The sequence below is a fragment of the Pectinophora gossypiella genome, chromosome 20 (genome assembly GCF_024362695.1).
Source record: "Pectinophora gossypiella chromosome 20, ilPecGoss1.1, whole genome shotgun sequence".
In the NCBI taxonomy this organism is placed as follows: domain Eukaryota; kingdom Metazoa; phylum Arthropoda; class Insecta; order Lepidoptera; family Gelechiidae; genus Pectinophora; species Pectinophora gossypiella.
In genome coordinates, this window is record NC_065423.1 from 8,419,792 (window position 1) to 8,436,467 (window position 16,676).

At 37.2% G+C, this 16,676-nt stretch overlaps 1 protein-coding gene across 2 annotated transcripts in view; it reads left to right on the forward strand.

The window, feature by feature from the left end:
• The window catches only part of LOC126376003 (serine protease gd-like), a 49,907-nt gene extending 33,854 nt beyond the window's left edge, over positions 1 to 16,053 (forward strand). Inside the window, exons 6-11 of one of the 2 annotated variants that reach the window (XM_050023148.1) lie at positions 8,122 to 8,229; positions 8,920 to 9,096; positions 9,546 to 9,713; positions 11,829 to 11,985; positions 13,042 to 13,074; positions 14,303 to 16,053. In XM_050023148.1, the coding sequence (XP_049879105.1) occupies positions 8,122 to 8,229; positions 8,920 to 9,096; positions 9,546 to 9,713; positions 11,829 to 11,985; positions 13,042 to 13,074; positions 14,303 to 14,496 (837 nt within the window). In that variant the 3' untranslated portion in view covers positions 14,497 to 16,053. The remainder of the gene's footprint in view (positions 1 to 8,121; positions 8,230 to 8,919; positions 9,097 to 9,545; positions 9,714 to 11,828; positions 11,986 to 13,041; positions 13,075 to 14,302) is intronic. The other variant, XM_050023149.1, reaches the window with a different exon arrangement.
• The last annotated feature ends 623 nt before the right edge of the window (positions 16,054 to 16,676 follow it).

Sequence of the window (16,676 nt, forward strand, 5' to 3'; positions counted from 1 at the left end):
TCCGTAAATAAACTAATTGAAAACCAATATTTAATACAAAAACATGATTGATATAGTGCGAAAAATCTGTTACTTACATAATCAAGTGCTTTTTTCTCTAAAAAAGCTAGAAACAGTACCAAAGAAAAAATGTGGATGACGACGAGCGTAAGTTCTTTTTGATAAAACAAAATGTGGATTAAACTGGTAAGTCTTAACATTATCCATCTACTAAAACAAGAGAAGATATAATTATGATCAATTCAATTTAATTCCTTTTATTGTCGAAAACAAATTACTTTTTTTGAGGTTATAATTTATAATCCTAACATTCGAAGAAGTAACTTAAGTTGGTACTTATTACTAATAAAAGTAACTAGTTTTATTAACATAAATAATAATATTAAAATTGTATCGTGTTATAACAGTGATTTAAAAGTTATACTTTATTCCGATGTTGATGTTGTTTAAATTCGCCTTATATAAGGCAGGCAAAGATCTGAGGACTATACAGTCTTGACTTTAGTAATTTAATATTCGAAAATCACGATCAAAATAGGCCTAAGCCTTGTCTTCAGTCCCTGATTGCCGCGTTTTTATTTTCATCTGTCAAAAAAAAAAAAATTTTTTGTTTCTTTTTGTAATTCGTGTTCTTTGCTTATGTTGCGGTTGATAACTTACTATCAGCGAATGAAATGAGCAGTTTTATTATAAAACAAAGAGAACCAGTGAAATATAACCGCAGAATGGCATAGAAAAGTAAATAATTAACTCGGAAATAATTTGACAAGTTCAGATAATTAGATGACAGAAGCACTTCATGTTTACCCTGTTCATCAAGAAGTACCCATGACACAGTAGTACTCGATATCACAGAGGTCATCTACACCATTGGTAGACAAGATACATAACTTATTCAAGATAACACTTAAAACATTTAGAGAATTATAATTGGTTTACTACAGGATAACCATACTTAAAAATGATATTATATATATTATAACAGTACATAATCCCTTCTCACAGTCTCTGTTAAGTGGTGTTAATAATGTTATCTTCTCCGAATGATACTTAAAATATAAGATGATGATAATATACCCTAACAATAAAAACAGAAAGAGTGTTAAGAGAGTACAGGCAAAAGATAGCCTTATTATAGTAAGCAATTTCTTCCAAATTACTCTAATCTTATTATAATTCAAGCTTCCAACGTATGGGTGATGATTATTGGTACCAACCTAACCAACAAGAGAACACCACTTGGAGAGTCACCTAGTTAAGCACTAGTAGTGAACTGTCTGACTAGAGAATAGACAGACTATTTGTTTCCTTTTAGAGCTATCACAATAGAGGATAGACAATGGACTTGATGTATCAACCCTATTAACATAAAAATCAACCACTAAGACTCTTGCAAAGCGCAAATATACCTATGCCTTATTTTAATACCTAGAGCTATCATTTAGCGGATGGACAGTGGACTTGATGGTACCAACTTAATGTACATAAGAGCTATCACTAGGAAGTTTGCCATTGCTAAGCGCTAATATACCTATTTTACATTTCCATACCTAGAGCTATCACTTAGAGGATAGACAATGGACTTAAAGACACAATGCACATAAGAGCTACCATTAGGAAGGTCGCCATTGATAAGCGCTAATATACCTATTTGTCATTTCCATACCTAGAGCTATCACTTAGAGGATAGACAATATACTTGAAGGTATCAATGTAATGAACATAAGAGTTACCACTAGGAAGGTCGCCACTGACAAGCGCTAACATACCTATTTCTCATTTCCATACTTAGAGCTATCACTTAGAGGATAGACAATGGACTTGATGGTATCAACCTAATTAACAAAAGATCTAGCACCAGGAAGGTCGCCATTGCCAAGCGCTAATATACCTATTTATCATTTCCATGCCTAGAGCTATCACTTAGAGGATAGACAATGGACTTGAAGGTATCAACACAATGAATGTAAGAGCTACCACTAAGAAAGTCGCCATTGACAAGCGCTAACATACCTATTTCTCATTTCCATACTTAGAGCTATCACTTAGAGGATAGACAATGGACTTGATGGTATGAACCCTATTAACATAAGAGCTACCACGATTATGGTCGGCATTGGCAAGCGCTATATACCTATTTCTCATTTCCATACTTAGAGCTATCACTTAGAGGATAGACAATGGACTTTATGGTATGAACCCTATTAATATAAGAGCTACCACGATTATGGTCGGCATTAGCAAGCGCTATATACCTATTTCTCATTTCCATACTTAGAGCTATCACTTAGAGGATAGACAATGGACTTTATGGTATGAACCCTATTAATATAAGAGCTACCACGATTATGGTCGGTATTAGCAAGCGCTATATACCTATTTCTCATTTCCATACCTAGAGCTATCACTTAGAGGATAGACAATGGACTTGATGGTATCAACTCAAATAACATAAAGCTACCACTACAAGTATCGCCTTTTGCTAAACGCTAGTAGATAGCTAGAACATAGACCAACTATTTTTTATACTTTTATTTCCATGTTTGGTTTGTCACTTGAGGAATCGAAGATAAACCATTGAATTGTCGGGGCTTACCTACCCATGTTGAAACTCAAGATTAGACTAATGCTGAGAAACAATAGACTATTATGTCAAATTGATTATTATAAAATAATGAGAGTACAAATTCTGAAGAAATAACCGACAATTCAAAACCTAAAAGCCTCTGTTCTATTAATCAACCTCATCATCACATGCCTTTACATCTTTATCAGATGATTCAACTGTGCTAGAAATCAAAGTATTAATAGTATGTAATGTCAGAGATTACTTTCAAAAGAGATAACTGTACACAAGACATGGTTAGAGAATACTGCTATTAAATTCTTTCAACCAACATCATAAAATTCAAATAGCACATAAATAATAATGAATAACATTGCCCGAAGAGTGAGTAAACGAGATAGCAACAGGATCTGTGGAACAGAGACAACAGTATCAGCAGGCAGCCCCACAGCCAACAGCATGAACAGAAAGCCCACAAGGAACAGTATCAGCAGGCCGCCCCACAGCTAGCAATAAAAGCAGTGATGCAACCAGTCATGATCAGCAGTGCCATAACCAGCAGTACCAGCAGCCCTACAGCCAGCAGTAGTAGCAGAGCTACAACCAGATGTATTAGCAGTCTCACAGCCATTAGTATCAACAATGGCCCAGGCAGCAAGGCCGTTTAAGAATAGTACCTCATGAGGAGGAAGAATTCCCTATGAAGTTATAATGGGAAAATTTGCACAAGCAAATATACCTACCTTTATGATATTTACTTCTTCAAAATTCTGGTAAAATTAATTCCGAATGTCTATCACTAAAAGTTTTAGCATTATCATTAAGACATGGGATTCAAATCCTGTCTTTGTTAATCAGGAATAACAACACTAATCTCAGTATAAATTGAGGTACCTACCTACCTGATAATATTATAACTTCAATGAAAATTTCCTTCAAGTATTACATTCGAAATTGTAAAATATTGATACCTAGTTCGGTTAGATAGAATAGTTGCCCTTTTTATTATTAACTCATAGGTGAAAAGGAAGGAAAAATAGTTCATTATTAACATATAACTTACATCACCATTAGCGTTTTCTCTAAATTATGTTGTTGTAGATTTATTATGTTGTTGCTGATCAGCCCAAAACACAGTTTACAATTAATATAAAAATTACAACAATAATGTCCCTCCACTTAATCAATCGGAACCAAACTGCAGTGGAGAAGTAACAATAATATTTTCATGATAAATATATGTTTATCCTATTTTTCCAGTAAATAATAGGACGTTACTATTACTGTCCTAAAAACAAATTCAATAATTATTACACTAAAGAGATAGCTGCGTAAACAATGTTATGTGTGTTAATGTGTTGTGTGTACGTTGTTCTATCATCTGATTGGTGGGTGAAAGGTTGCATAGAGGAATAGGAAAAAATTCCACAACAAGTTATATTTATTATTACCACATAAAAAATTATACTAAATGTTATTACCAAGCCCATATGGTCGATATTAGGTAATACACAATAACGTGGGCTCAGGTAATCTATTTTAATAAAAACAAAATCTTAATTATTCCGAAGATAATTATCACACAAGTACATAATGTAAATGCACTTCCCCTCTATACTTTCAGCCTCATTTAACAATATCTTATAATAAAGAGGAAAGTTTAGTTCAGTGGTTCTGAATATTTTAATGAAAAAGGTCATTTGAATAAATGTATCGAAATTCTTACTTGCACTTATATTTGTATTTTCTCTAATCAATTTGACATGTTGTCTTAGGATTCATTTAACTACTCAATGTCGACAACAATTGCCAACTTAGCACAGGATGTTACAATCAATCTTGTGTCTGGGTGCCCTCGTCATTACCCGTTCTTCTTTATGTATTTCTTCTTCTTTTATGTATGTAAACAAATAATGTGTAACTTTGATAATTATTGTAGCCCTTGGTGTGCCAATGAAAAATGAGTGTTATACTATATGATGAAGTCTCACAGTCCTTTCGACTATAACTATCGTTGTTGTTCAAGAGCTTCGGAAATGTGCTCTATGGTGAGGTCTCTGTGAGGCTCTTATAGCCAATCTTGATGTTGAGCTCCATCAGAAATTTGTTCTTGTGTAGTTCTTTTGTTGTGAAATTGATAGTAATGTGAAACAGGTATTTAATGTACTTGCTCAACTTCAACTTTATTATTCAGAACTATGTATCTATTCTAGTACAGTATAGTATAACCATATATAACATACATAATATCGATTCCATTCTTGAGAACTGGTGAAACTTGTTTAGCGAACAGTTATTATTCTTATTGTTTTTTACATGATAATATCAAAACGTTTGGTGGAACGCCGCGCTGAGTTTATCAGGAGACGGCTGTGCCTCTGACTGCCTTTATTGGGATTAAAGTCATGGGCAGCTTAATTAGCTTTTGTGATAACAATGTATGTACTTTATTCATTAATGAATAATCATATTATTGGTACTCGTTTCAATTTAAATGTTTCATTCCCAACTAAACTTTGAACATCTACACTGTTAAAAACCTCTCGAACAAGGAGCGAGTATAATTATGAGATTAAACGAACTTACCTGTAAGTGAAGTTCTATCTCAATTATACGAAGCTCCTTGTTCGAGAGGACTCCCTCCCTTCAATTTTAATATCCCGCCCTAAAGCTTCCACAGGTGATGGAGTTGTCCATGAAACATGCTTTAAACATAATGACATTAGTTGACAGGTGCGCTCGGAAGCGGGAAACTAACTTTTTTTTTTTAGCTTTGGATATGAGCTTTGAAAATTGTGACGATGCTGGAGCATAAGACGTAGACTACACTGTTAAAAACCTCTCGAACAAGGAGCTTCGTATAATTGAGATAGAACTTCACTTACAGGTAAGTTCGTTTAATCTCATAATAATATATAAACCTAATATTACTATCAGGTACGTACCTAGTATAACATAGCAGTTCAAACCCCTCGTTATCACAATATTAACTCATTAACTAACGGATTCCCAACCACCAGTAACCACACCTGACGTAGTTTATATTTCCTCTATTTGAATTGACGATGGCTAATGATTATTATGTGGTCCATTAGACAGATTGCTATTTCAATTTTAGTATTGAACATTCAACTACCTATGTCGGAACCACGGAATAGACGACAGAGCTTGGAAGAGCCAAGTGAGCGCGAAACGCGCGCCATACAAGTATGATCATCATCATCACCAGCCCATTAACGTCCCCACTGCTAGGGCACGGGCCTTCCCTATGGATAGATGGATAGGGAGATCGGGCCTTAAACCACCACGCGCGCCCAGTGCGGATTGGTGGTTATTAACGACTGCTAATGCAGCCGGGACCAACGGTTTAACGTACCTTCCGAAGCACGGAGGAGCTCGAGATGAAAACTTTTTTTTGTGGTCACCCATCCTATGACCGGCCTTTGCGAAAGTTGCTTAACTTCAACAATCGCATACCGAGCGCGTTTATCGTTACAAGTATGACCGAATAGTTCATACTTCAAATTTGCTCTCTACTTGTCCGCAAACTTTACGACGCACAGAGCTCCGCGATACTATACATTTATTCGACCCGGGTTTGAATCCCAGTGGGGACATATCACAAAAATCACTTTATGATCCTTAGTTTGGTTAGGACTTTACAGGCTGATAACCTGATTGTCCGAATGTAAGATGATCCGTGGTTCGAAAGCCACGTTAAGCCGTTGGTCCCGGTTACTACTCACTGATGCATGTATGTAATCGTTACATGAGCCAAGTCAGGGGCCTGACACCAGGGTTGATGAGGTTGGTATTCCACCTCACAACCCACACCATAGAAGAAGAAGATACATTTATAAGTACTTAAATAATAAACCACTATTCGCATGTCTAAATAAAGAGATCAGATATTTTTTACTGTTTTTATTTTTGATTTGATTTGATTTTAAATAGTATATTAAAAGCTCGTCTTGTTATGCAGGACAAAAAATCAAATATCGAATATGATACAAGGAGATCCCTCCTTATCACAGGAAAGCTAAAAATCTCAGTAAGATCGGTTATTTATCAAAAAAATATTTTTGTATGCAGTAATGATAAAATTGCAGCCTATCACATAAAATATACATTGCCGGTAAAGTGGCTATGGAATTTGAGAAGCAGTAGAGCTGTTTGCATGAGTAGTAGTAAAAGAGAGTGGTTGAACCGGCGGCATCGGTTCTCATACAAAATGCGCGTTAAGGCCTTTCCAACCTGTTTCTTCTATTCCGTGGTCGGAACTATGCTGTATTCGTAGCAGTATTTGTATTGAATCGATGTATTAGCGAGTGTAATCTATTTCCTGTTACAAATACACAGTACAAATACATTGTGTAAGGATGGCGTAGGTAATTTATATTGATATGAGTAAATGACCTCTGTTGTCCAGTGGTTGAGCGATGTACTCATGATCCGGAGGTCCCGGGTTGTAATCCCGGTGGGATCACAAAGTGATTTTTGCCTGCAATGTCCTAGCCAAACTAGGGATCACTCAAACCCCGGACCTCCGGATCGTGAGCATAACGCTCAACCACTGGACCACAGAGGCCGTTTATTCCTAATAATAATAAATACCTCTCTTCAATTTCCCTCAACAACACACAATAGAAAGACCTAGTTTCTCCGGAGGAAATCCAATTGAGAAATTATTTGAAAAATGTTTCCATTGTCCGCTAACTTTAATATCAGCGATTTTTCATTATAGTGTGGAGAAGAAAACATATTTCGATGAAAAAGGGTTATAAGATCATTCTTTGACATTGGTATCAGATAGATATACCTCTTGAAGAGAGAGTAGATTATTATTGCCAAAGGCCCCTGACATGACATGACTCAAGTAACGACTGTTTAGTTACCTACATCAGTAATTAGTAAGGGGCCGTCCATTAATCATGCGAGGCTCGAGAGGGGGGTCCATGAAAAAATCACGAAATATCATAAGGTGGGGTGTAGTAATATATCACGAGTATTTATTTTTTCGGCAAACGCGCGATTCTGAACCGAAAAGCGGCGTTTCGTTTCGTGATTTTGGTAGGTACTAAAAATACACGTGATATAGGATAGGGGGGGCTAGTCTTGAACCTCACCATGTATCACCAGGGGCGAGGGGGGAGGGGTTAAAATGCCAAAACAAACATCACATGATTAATGGACGGCCCCTAGCTGGGATCAACGTTTAATGTGCCTTTCGCAGCATTTCCAGATCATTTTACTTTCAGAAAATCGAGTACCTATGTATGTTTTCGAGATGAAGATTATCTAATGGAAAACTGTAGTTTGGCAACACTAAAGTCAACACTCTCAACTCAAATATAACATAATATCACGCCTGTAGATAATGTAATAGGGGGCCAGCCCATGGCCATTAACCGGGCACAAATCCTGAAGATCACGTGATATCAACTATCTATGATCGAAACATTAATTCAAACTCATGAACTCGAATTCTGCAGTTTACAACCCCAGCTGGGATTCAAACTCGACTCAAACTCATTTAGAAATCTGTTTCTTTGCAGGGTGAATGCGGCAAGGTGATCAGGAACAACCCAAATCCGCTGGTGGTGGGCGGTAAACCCACGCTGGAGGGCCAATGGCCGTGGCAGATCGCTCTCTACCAAACACAAGTAAGAGTATGCTGAATCATTGTCTCCCTATGGCAATCTTGATTCTCACAGGGTCCACTTACCCAACCTGAAGATTTGACAGGTCCGGTCTTTTACAGACTGCCTGTCTGACCTTGAGGTTAGATCATACACCATAATCTCCCCTATTCCCAGTAGTCTTACCGAGTAGTCTTACCAGTTGAACTACTGGGAATTTCCTTGCCAATAAATAGACTTGTTGAATAGAAAGACTTCATTCACAGACGATGGAGGTACTGGCAACAGTTTCTTAGGCGATTCACACGAGGAAGAGAATTATAATTCTATCTGTTGTGGGCATTATGTGGTAGGTATTCGACCAGCATAAGAACGTCAAGACTTGGTGGGATTACGGCTACGAGTCTCGCTAAGTCGTGAGCCAAGTCGAATTGTTGACTTTAAAATTTTGTCAAGTAATGACACTTGGCTAGTCTTGGCTCTTTTCCCTACGAATACTGATGATGATGATGTCCTCCCAGACGTATCCGTCAACAGCGACACCCTTAGCTAGTGTTAGCCTGAGCTCTTGCATGGACGCGAGCGTGACTAGCAAAACCTGGATTTGAAAGTCCTGTTGCAAGAAGCACAATAGAGAGCCCCACTTGAGTACACGAATACTAACCAGCACGCTACACGTATTTAACCAATGAAACCCTTCTATGTCCCTTCCAGACGGTAGACAACAAGTACATCTGCGGCGGCACCCTGGTCTCCCACAAGCAGGTCATCACGGCAGCCCACTGTATAACCCGCAAGGGATCCAACCGTGTAGTCAACAAGAACACTCTTACTGTTTACCTGGGTAAACATAACCTCAGGACTTCTGTAGAGGGCGTGCAGATCAGGCTGGTAAGTAATCGATAACAAACGTAGCACATTGGTACTGGATCCAGTACACATATATCTGTCATTTTCTGATCTGCCATAAAGGAAAGGGACGGGTAATCTAAATGTTGCTCAGTGAACAAAACAGCAACAAACAACTTCGTTCTAAATTCAAACTCTGATCACGAGAAATCTAATAATTGATGAACATGGAAATTAGCATTCGTTTGTATTCAGAAATGCAATGATTGCTTAAATAGAAGCACTGCACGCTCCACTTCTGGGCACAGACCTCTTCTCAATCGACCTGAGAGGTACGGAGCATACTCCACACTGCTTCAGTGTGGGTTGGTGAAGGTTTGGGCTAGTAGGAACTAGTTGAGACTACCTAGTTGAGTTTTCAAGATGCTCAAAAGGCCTCTGAGTTGCCTTAAACTTTTGACTGGTTATTAACCACTAATGTATCCTTCCAGGTGGGCGAGATCACAGTGCACCCGCAGTACAACGCGTCAGCATTCAGCCGTGACGTGGGCATCCTCACTCTTCGCGAGCCAGTCACCTACACGGACTTCGTGCGACCAGCCTGCCTCTGGCCAGAGAACCAGATCGATCTTAGCAATGTCATTGGGAAGAAGGGATCGGTAAGTTAGTGACAATAACAAAATTGTGAACCTTCCATTAAGCAAATTGACATGCTCGTGTTAGGAGTCTTCAGTGTGACCACGCAGTTTCCAAGGACAATTTAAACAATATTTTGGGGTTTGAAGTATCCATTTAAAGAGAACGGTCGCCATGGTCCAGTCTTTGACCGTTTGGCTCACATCCGGAGGTCATACCTTCGAAACGCATGTCCTCACGATGTTTTCCATCACCGCTGAGCATATTATAATAATAGGGTCGTGTACTAGGTTCAAAATAAATTATGAAATTCTGATTGCTAAATAAAAACAGATAGGTCTAAAACTAAAGAAAATCATTTTCTTTCTTCTATTTAACATATTTATGAATTTTAATCAAGAAAAACGTAATAATAAGTCCGGCATTTTATCACGTTTTTCTATGAAGACACAGTGTGCTTTTTCATACAAATTCCATAGTAATTTCGTGTTTTGACGTTTAGTAAAAAGTAACTTTTTTGACTAGTTGGAAACTAGCCTAAGACATGAATTCAAAAACGTCAAAAACAAATTCGAAAATCATCACTGCACCCGTGCTGGATTCGAATCTGCGCGATCTCCCAATAAGAGTCAAGCGTTTTTTCAACTGAACTACCACGGCTCCGATATTGCAATGTAAACTGTGCACCATAAATAAACTAGTGAACTTCAATAAAGCGTTCCAACTAATTTGAAGTTTATTAATAAACCGAAGTTATACTTAATAATTAATAACCGTGGTAAATTAATAACAGCGCAATTACGCCGTGATTGGTTTACCAAGGGTGCACATAGACGGTCAATCGATCAATTAATTAGGACAATGAATGACAGCCGGTGCTCAGTGATCCGGGATCAGGCCCGGACTGGCCATGGAGCAGATCGGGCAGATGCCCGATTGGCAGGACGGTCCCCGCCGGTTGGGTGGTGTGGCTATTGGCTCGTACGACCACCAGTTATTCTACTATAAGTAATTATAAAACAATGCAATCAGTCCTCATCACTTCGTTTCAGTAAATCTATATGTGGAAAGTCTACTTACCTCCTAGCAGTCCACCCAGGACAACACAGAACCATTAGATCAAGCTTGCGGTAACGGTTATCAATCAATCAATCACACCAGGGTCGATGAAGTTGGTATTCCACCTCACAACCCACACGATAAGAAGAATCAATCAATCAAATAATTGATTGCACAAATATGATATTTTAGGTGGTAACAATAATACTTAAGTAAGTACAGCATATTTGGCCATAACATAGGCATGCAAATGTGTTAGTGTACTAACAAGTCAAAAAAAGAAATTTACCGATCCCATCAGCGGTGGTAGGTTCAACAAGGGGCCGCTGGTTTGGTATCTCTCTCACGTAGTGGGTTAATGTCTCAATCCGGGCCTGTCAGAGATACTATAGTTTGTATTGACACCATGTTGAGAGGACAGATCCTGTTTCTTTTTCTCACTTTATTTTTCGCACGTCTGTAATCCCTTTACCGGAAAACATATACAGATGCTTCTGGCCATACTTACATGTAGTATTCTTCCTTATTCTATCGCCATAGAGATGATACAACCACAATGGGTATTTGACAGGGTCAACGATAAAATGCTAATCTAGAAATAAGAGTAGAAGCCAGTCTAAAATGATCAAAGATCAATCTCATTTTTCTAGCTGGACTGGGTGCGAAGACCCCCCGATTTATGAAAGATCTTCTCCCAGGAGGGGTGGGGTTTCGACGACACGATCGAGTAATCGGATCGTCAGGATCGAACGTCTGTCAGCCGCCGATATTTTACCCTTCTTCTTATCGTTTGGGTTGTGAGGTGGAATACCAGCCTGGCCCCTGACCTGGCTCATATAACGATTACTCACTTACATCAGTAAATATTAACCGGGACTTATCTTACTTTCGGACAATCAGGTGATCAGCCTGTAATTTCCTTACCAAACTAGAGGATCACAAAGTGATTTTTGTGATATGTCCCCACCGGGATTCGAACCCGGGACCTCCGGATCGTGAGCCCAACGCTCAACCACTGGACCACAGAGGCCGTTGCCCATTTTCCCCCTAACCAATTTATGAATATTCTTCTCCCATAGGTGGTGGGGTGGGGTTTCGACGACACGGGCGTGGCGACCGAGGAACTGACTCTGGTGGAGATGCCCGTGGTAGACCAGGAGACCTGCATCAGGTCGTACAGCGAGTTCTTCGCTAGATTCACCTCCGAGTACACTTACTGCGCGGGATATAGAGACGGTAAGTCCATAGACTTATGATTAATGATGTACTTACCTATAATGTATGATCTTGGGATGGATGTACCTCTGTATATATACAGGGTGTTAGTGACATCGTAACGAATACTCAGGGAGATGATTCAGACCATGATTCTGAGTTAATATCAAGTGGAATTTTCCGTCGTAAAATTCATGTTTTTTTTTTAGTTTTTTTTTAATTATTTTCAATTCTATACTTTTGCGATGGAAAATTACACTTGATATTAACTTAGAATAATCAGCTGCATCATCCCTCTCAGTATTCGTTACGTTGTCACTTACATACCGTACAAGTACATACGGTAGCCATACAAGTAGGTATGGGTGTTAGTGACACTGTAACGAATACTGAAGGGGATGATTCAGACCATGATTCTGAGTCTATATCAAGTGAAATTTCCCGTCGGAAAAGTCATGAAAATTTTAGTGCCTTTTTAAATTATTTTCCGTTCCATACTTTTGCGACGGAAAATTCCACTTGATATCAACTCAGAATCATGGCCTGAATCATCCCTTAAAGTTTTCGTTACGATGTCACTAACACCCTGTATATATACTCAACTCTCTGTATATGAGGTTAGACTGAGGTGTGTCCTCAGTCCAACCTCAGTCTGTTCTCAAATGTGACTGGCAAAGCCAAACTTTGTTTTGAACACCCGGTCACATTGGAGGCAGATTAGCTGTCCATCTGAGTTATTACTGATGTAAGTACCCAGGCAGTACATGAGCCATGTCAGGAGCCTGTGGCACTGGGTAGTAACCCTGCCACCAGGGTTGATGAGGTTAGTCATTAATCTCACAACCCACACGAAGGAGAATGGATTGCGTTCGGAATCACAAAAGTTACCTACTACGTAAATTACAAAAATGTCATTGTCAATACTTCTTCAAATCCCACGTTTTACTAAACACTTTTGTACAACTATAAACTACACACCTTTATATTTCCACCTATTTAGAAGCTGCGTCGTCATCCTCATGCCTTCCTTCAGTTTTATCTGAATCTTAGGTTTACAATAAATGCTTTTGCTTCCAGGACTCCTCAATAAACGAACCGGAACTAGAGAAAGTATGTTTAAAACATGTTAAAACTGACAAACGACTGATAACAAAATACTTTTAACCTAGCCTTACCTAACCTTCTAATGACGTAGATTTAAGCTTGATGCAGAACCGCGGAACTGGGATGATCCGGCAGCGGCACGGGGTTTCGTTTGCGATGTAACTGCGAATGCGATGTAAAAATGTATTGGTTGATATCCTCCATCGAAACTAAAGTTCTGGCTGGTTGCAATTTGAAATTTATTCTTAATTCAAATCAAGATAATAAATTCTCTTTAGCGTCTTATCAGTCAGGCTCATTCCACACTGCAACTACCACTTTTGATATATATTTTTTTAAATGTTTTAATTTTCTAAATTTTAATAAATCTAAATACAATATTTTCCTGTTCCTGTTGTGTGATTTGCATTGAATAATCAAGAACCCAATATTGATTCTGCATTAACTGTGCGCCAAATGTGCCCCATGTTGGGCGCCACCTCCCTAATACCACACAACGGTCCGCTTGGCCCGCTTTCCCGGTTCTATGTGCATCAAGCATAGACAGGTTCTCATGACAATAAGCTACTAAATATAACTTACAAAATATTAATATAATACAAAAAAAAATTAAGAAATTTTACCAAATCTAAGTTCGCTTAGAACTAAAACCTAAACTACCTTCATTACCTAATACTCTATTACATTACGGCACTGCACACTAACTTTAAGCCTTATTATCTAAAACAATTGCTTATGATAATAACAACTTGCACATTCATACTATAGACTAAGTTCGCTGTCTCATTCTATCTGCTAAAAAAAAGTTTAAAAATAAGTGAAAACATTCCAACCTCAATAAAATATAATCAATTGCACAGTGAGTAGCTAAGTTTTATCTGCCAGACCTCGTTGCTTGGGTTATGCTACCGCACGTGACGCGACAAGTAACGTAGGCCTCGACGAGTTTATTTACACATCTATACATATGAACATCTCATCGTACGTCTGTTGGTACCACAGGGTTAGCAATCCTGTAAAAAAGTAGAAAATATGATACTACCAGCTAAATTTTTTATCAGCCCTATTTGATTCTGTTCTCGCCTTAGCTATAGCCAACCAAATAAATTAATTTCTATTCGTTTTAGTTAATTCTATTAGTATTAATTTGTGTTTTGAAAGAACTCTCTCTTTCTTTCAAACTGAAAAAAAAAAACAATGAACATTTTTTTATAACGAACCTTTATTTCTACAGGTACTTCAGTCTGCAACGGCGACAGTGGCGGCGGTATGGTGTTCAACCTCCAGAACACTTGGTACCTCCGTGGTCTGGTGTCCCTCTCCGTCGCCAGACAAAACGAGTATCGCTGTGACCCAACCCACTATGTCGTTTTCACTGACTTAGCCAAATTCTTGCCTTGGATTCAGCAGTATGTCACCGACTATTAATTTGATATTTTTTAAGACCGGTCAGTTTTTAAGCATTTTCGTAACGCAAGGTTGCAGCTACCGCGGCACGGTACACTGTATCTACATAGACGCCATATATATAGCAAGATAGCATAATAAATATATAAAGTGGACAGCATACGCTGCACCTATGTCTCGCGATATTTGCCGCGTCTACGCAAACAGCCAGCGCTATGCCGCGGGGGCTGGAAAGGTTAGGTTAGGTAGGTTAAAATAGCAGGGCCGTACGAAGTATTTATTGTACGGAGAGAGATAGATAAAAAGTGTAATCCTGCGGAACCAACATTACTTGTAGTTTACCTTAATAAAATATTATAACATAAAAGTAAAATATGAAGAGTTTCAAAAAATTGCAGCAATTTTAACCGCATTTAAAAAAAATAGTTTTTATAATAATAAAAATAAGCGATGTCCATTTTCATAAAGCATAATATTCGATGTCAAAGTTTGTGCTTCGAATAAATATTTTATGAACATAAAACACGATAAATTTAGTTTTAGTAACGTTTTAGATTTAGTAAAAAATTGCCTAGTAGTAAAAGCAAGAATACTGATGGGATTTTTATCTTCATGGAATGTTGTACTTATACTTATACTTTATTAGTTGTATTTTATTGCTCAATTTTACAGATTATTCTCAAGAATTTTAATTTGAACAAGAGTAGGTGCCTTTTGTGAAATAAGTAAGAAGATTTATACATAATTGCGTTTTGCTCTCTATTTTATGTACAATGAGATTATGTATTTAGTAAGTCGTGAAAGTAAAACATGTTTTTTTAAAGAATTGGATAAAAGAACATCAATAAAGATCAGTACTAAATGTAACTTGACAATTTACTACAGAATACGCAACTAAAGATGCAAGTTCAAGATGTTTTCATTACTCGAAATATAACTAATGTTACATAGAAAATGTTAACGTTACAACACTAGGTTATTTACTTTGACAGATGTAGATGAAGATGTATATGAATCGAACTAGTGAGAACAAAGGTATTATTGAAATATAATCACTAATTGTATTGAAGTTGTCGCATGCAAGTGTTGTTGTGAAACTACAACAACAACACACACGGCTAGTGTGTAGAGGATAGTAAAAAATACGGCGTAATAATATAAATAATTTGTTGGATGTTGCCAAAAGAACTGGTCGTTCTGTTTGATACTAACTAGTATTCAATACACTTGATACAGACGATGCTTAGTGCAATGTTTGACGACATAAAATCGGTTGCACTTTGAAGGCGCTTTCGTACGAACTCGACTCGTGCGTGCACGTACGAACACGCAACAATTCCGAGTTCTATGAGAGCGTGTATTATGGGTGCGAGTTGGTCAACCCACAAATTGAGTTCGTACGAAAACGCGTCCAAAGTACCAAATTAAGCGTATTCTTTGATAAATTGTCAAGTTAAATGAACTATTTCCATAATTATATCCTATTTTCGAATGTCAAATTGTACTTCATAGACTGATAAGTTTAAATGTGTTTCTTTTTACTAAAATGAATGACATTAAATTTTTACCAATAAATAATATGACATTTTCAATTAAACCAATAAATGCTTTTCAACTTCTATAATATTCCAAATATAAGAAACTTAGTTGAGAATAAAACAATTATTATACATAAAGAAGTAAAAAAAAATACAGAACAAACATTTACAAAAAAAAATGCTTACATTACATAGACGAAAAAATATTCGTACAATAGATAAGAAAAGTAAAATTAGCTCGAATAAGGTAAAAACTAAATTATTTTAAAATACGAATTAAATCATCAGGAACAAAACCTGACAGAATTAAACCAACAACTTATACCAGGATGAAACTAAAATCATTCCTACTTAAAATATGAATAAAGTTTTAAATTGCAACACAAATATCGTATTAATGTAATAACAAATGTTTGAACAATGTTTACAAGAACTAAATAAACTCATACGGACAAACAAAATCGTGCAAAATATATTCAATATACTCTAGCACGCATATTGTAATAAAATAAACAATATTATATTTTACACAAAATATTTATGACATATTTCAATACTTAAAAATGTCACCTAAAAATGTGAAACTTTAAGGAAAAAATGTACCACTAGAAGCCATATACATTATGTCCTATGACAACACCATAGTTCGATTAAGTAATTATT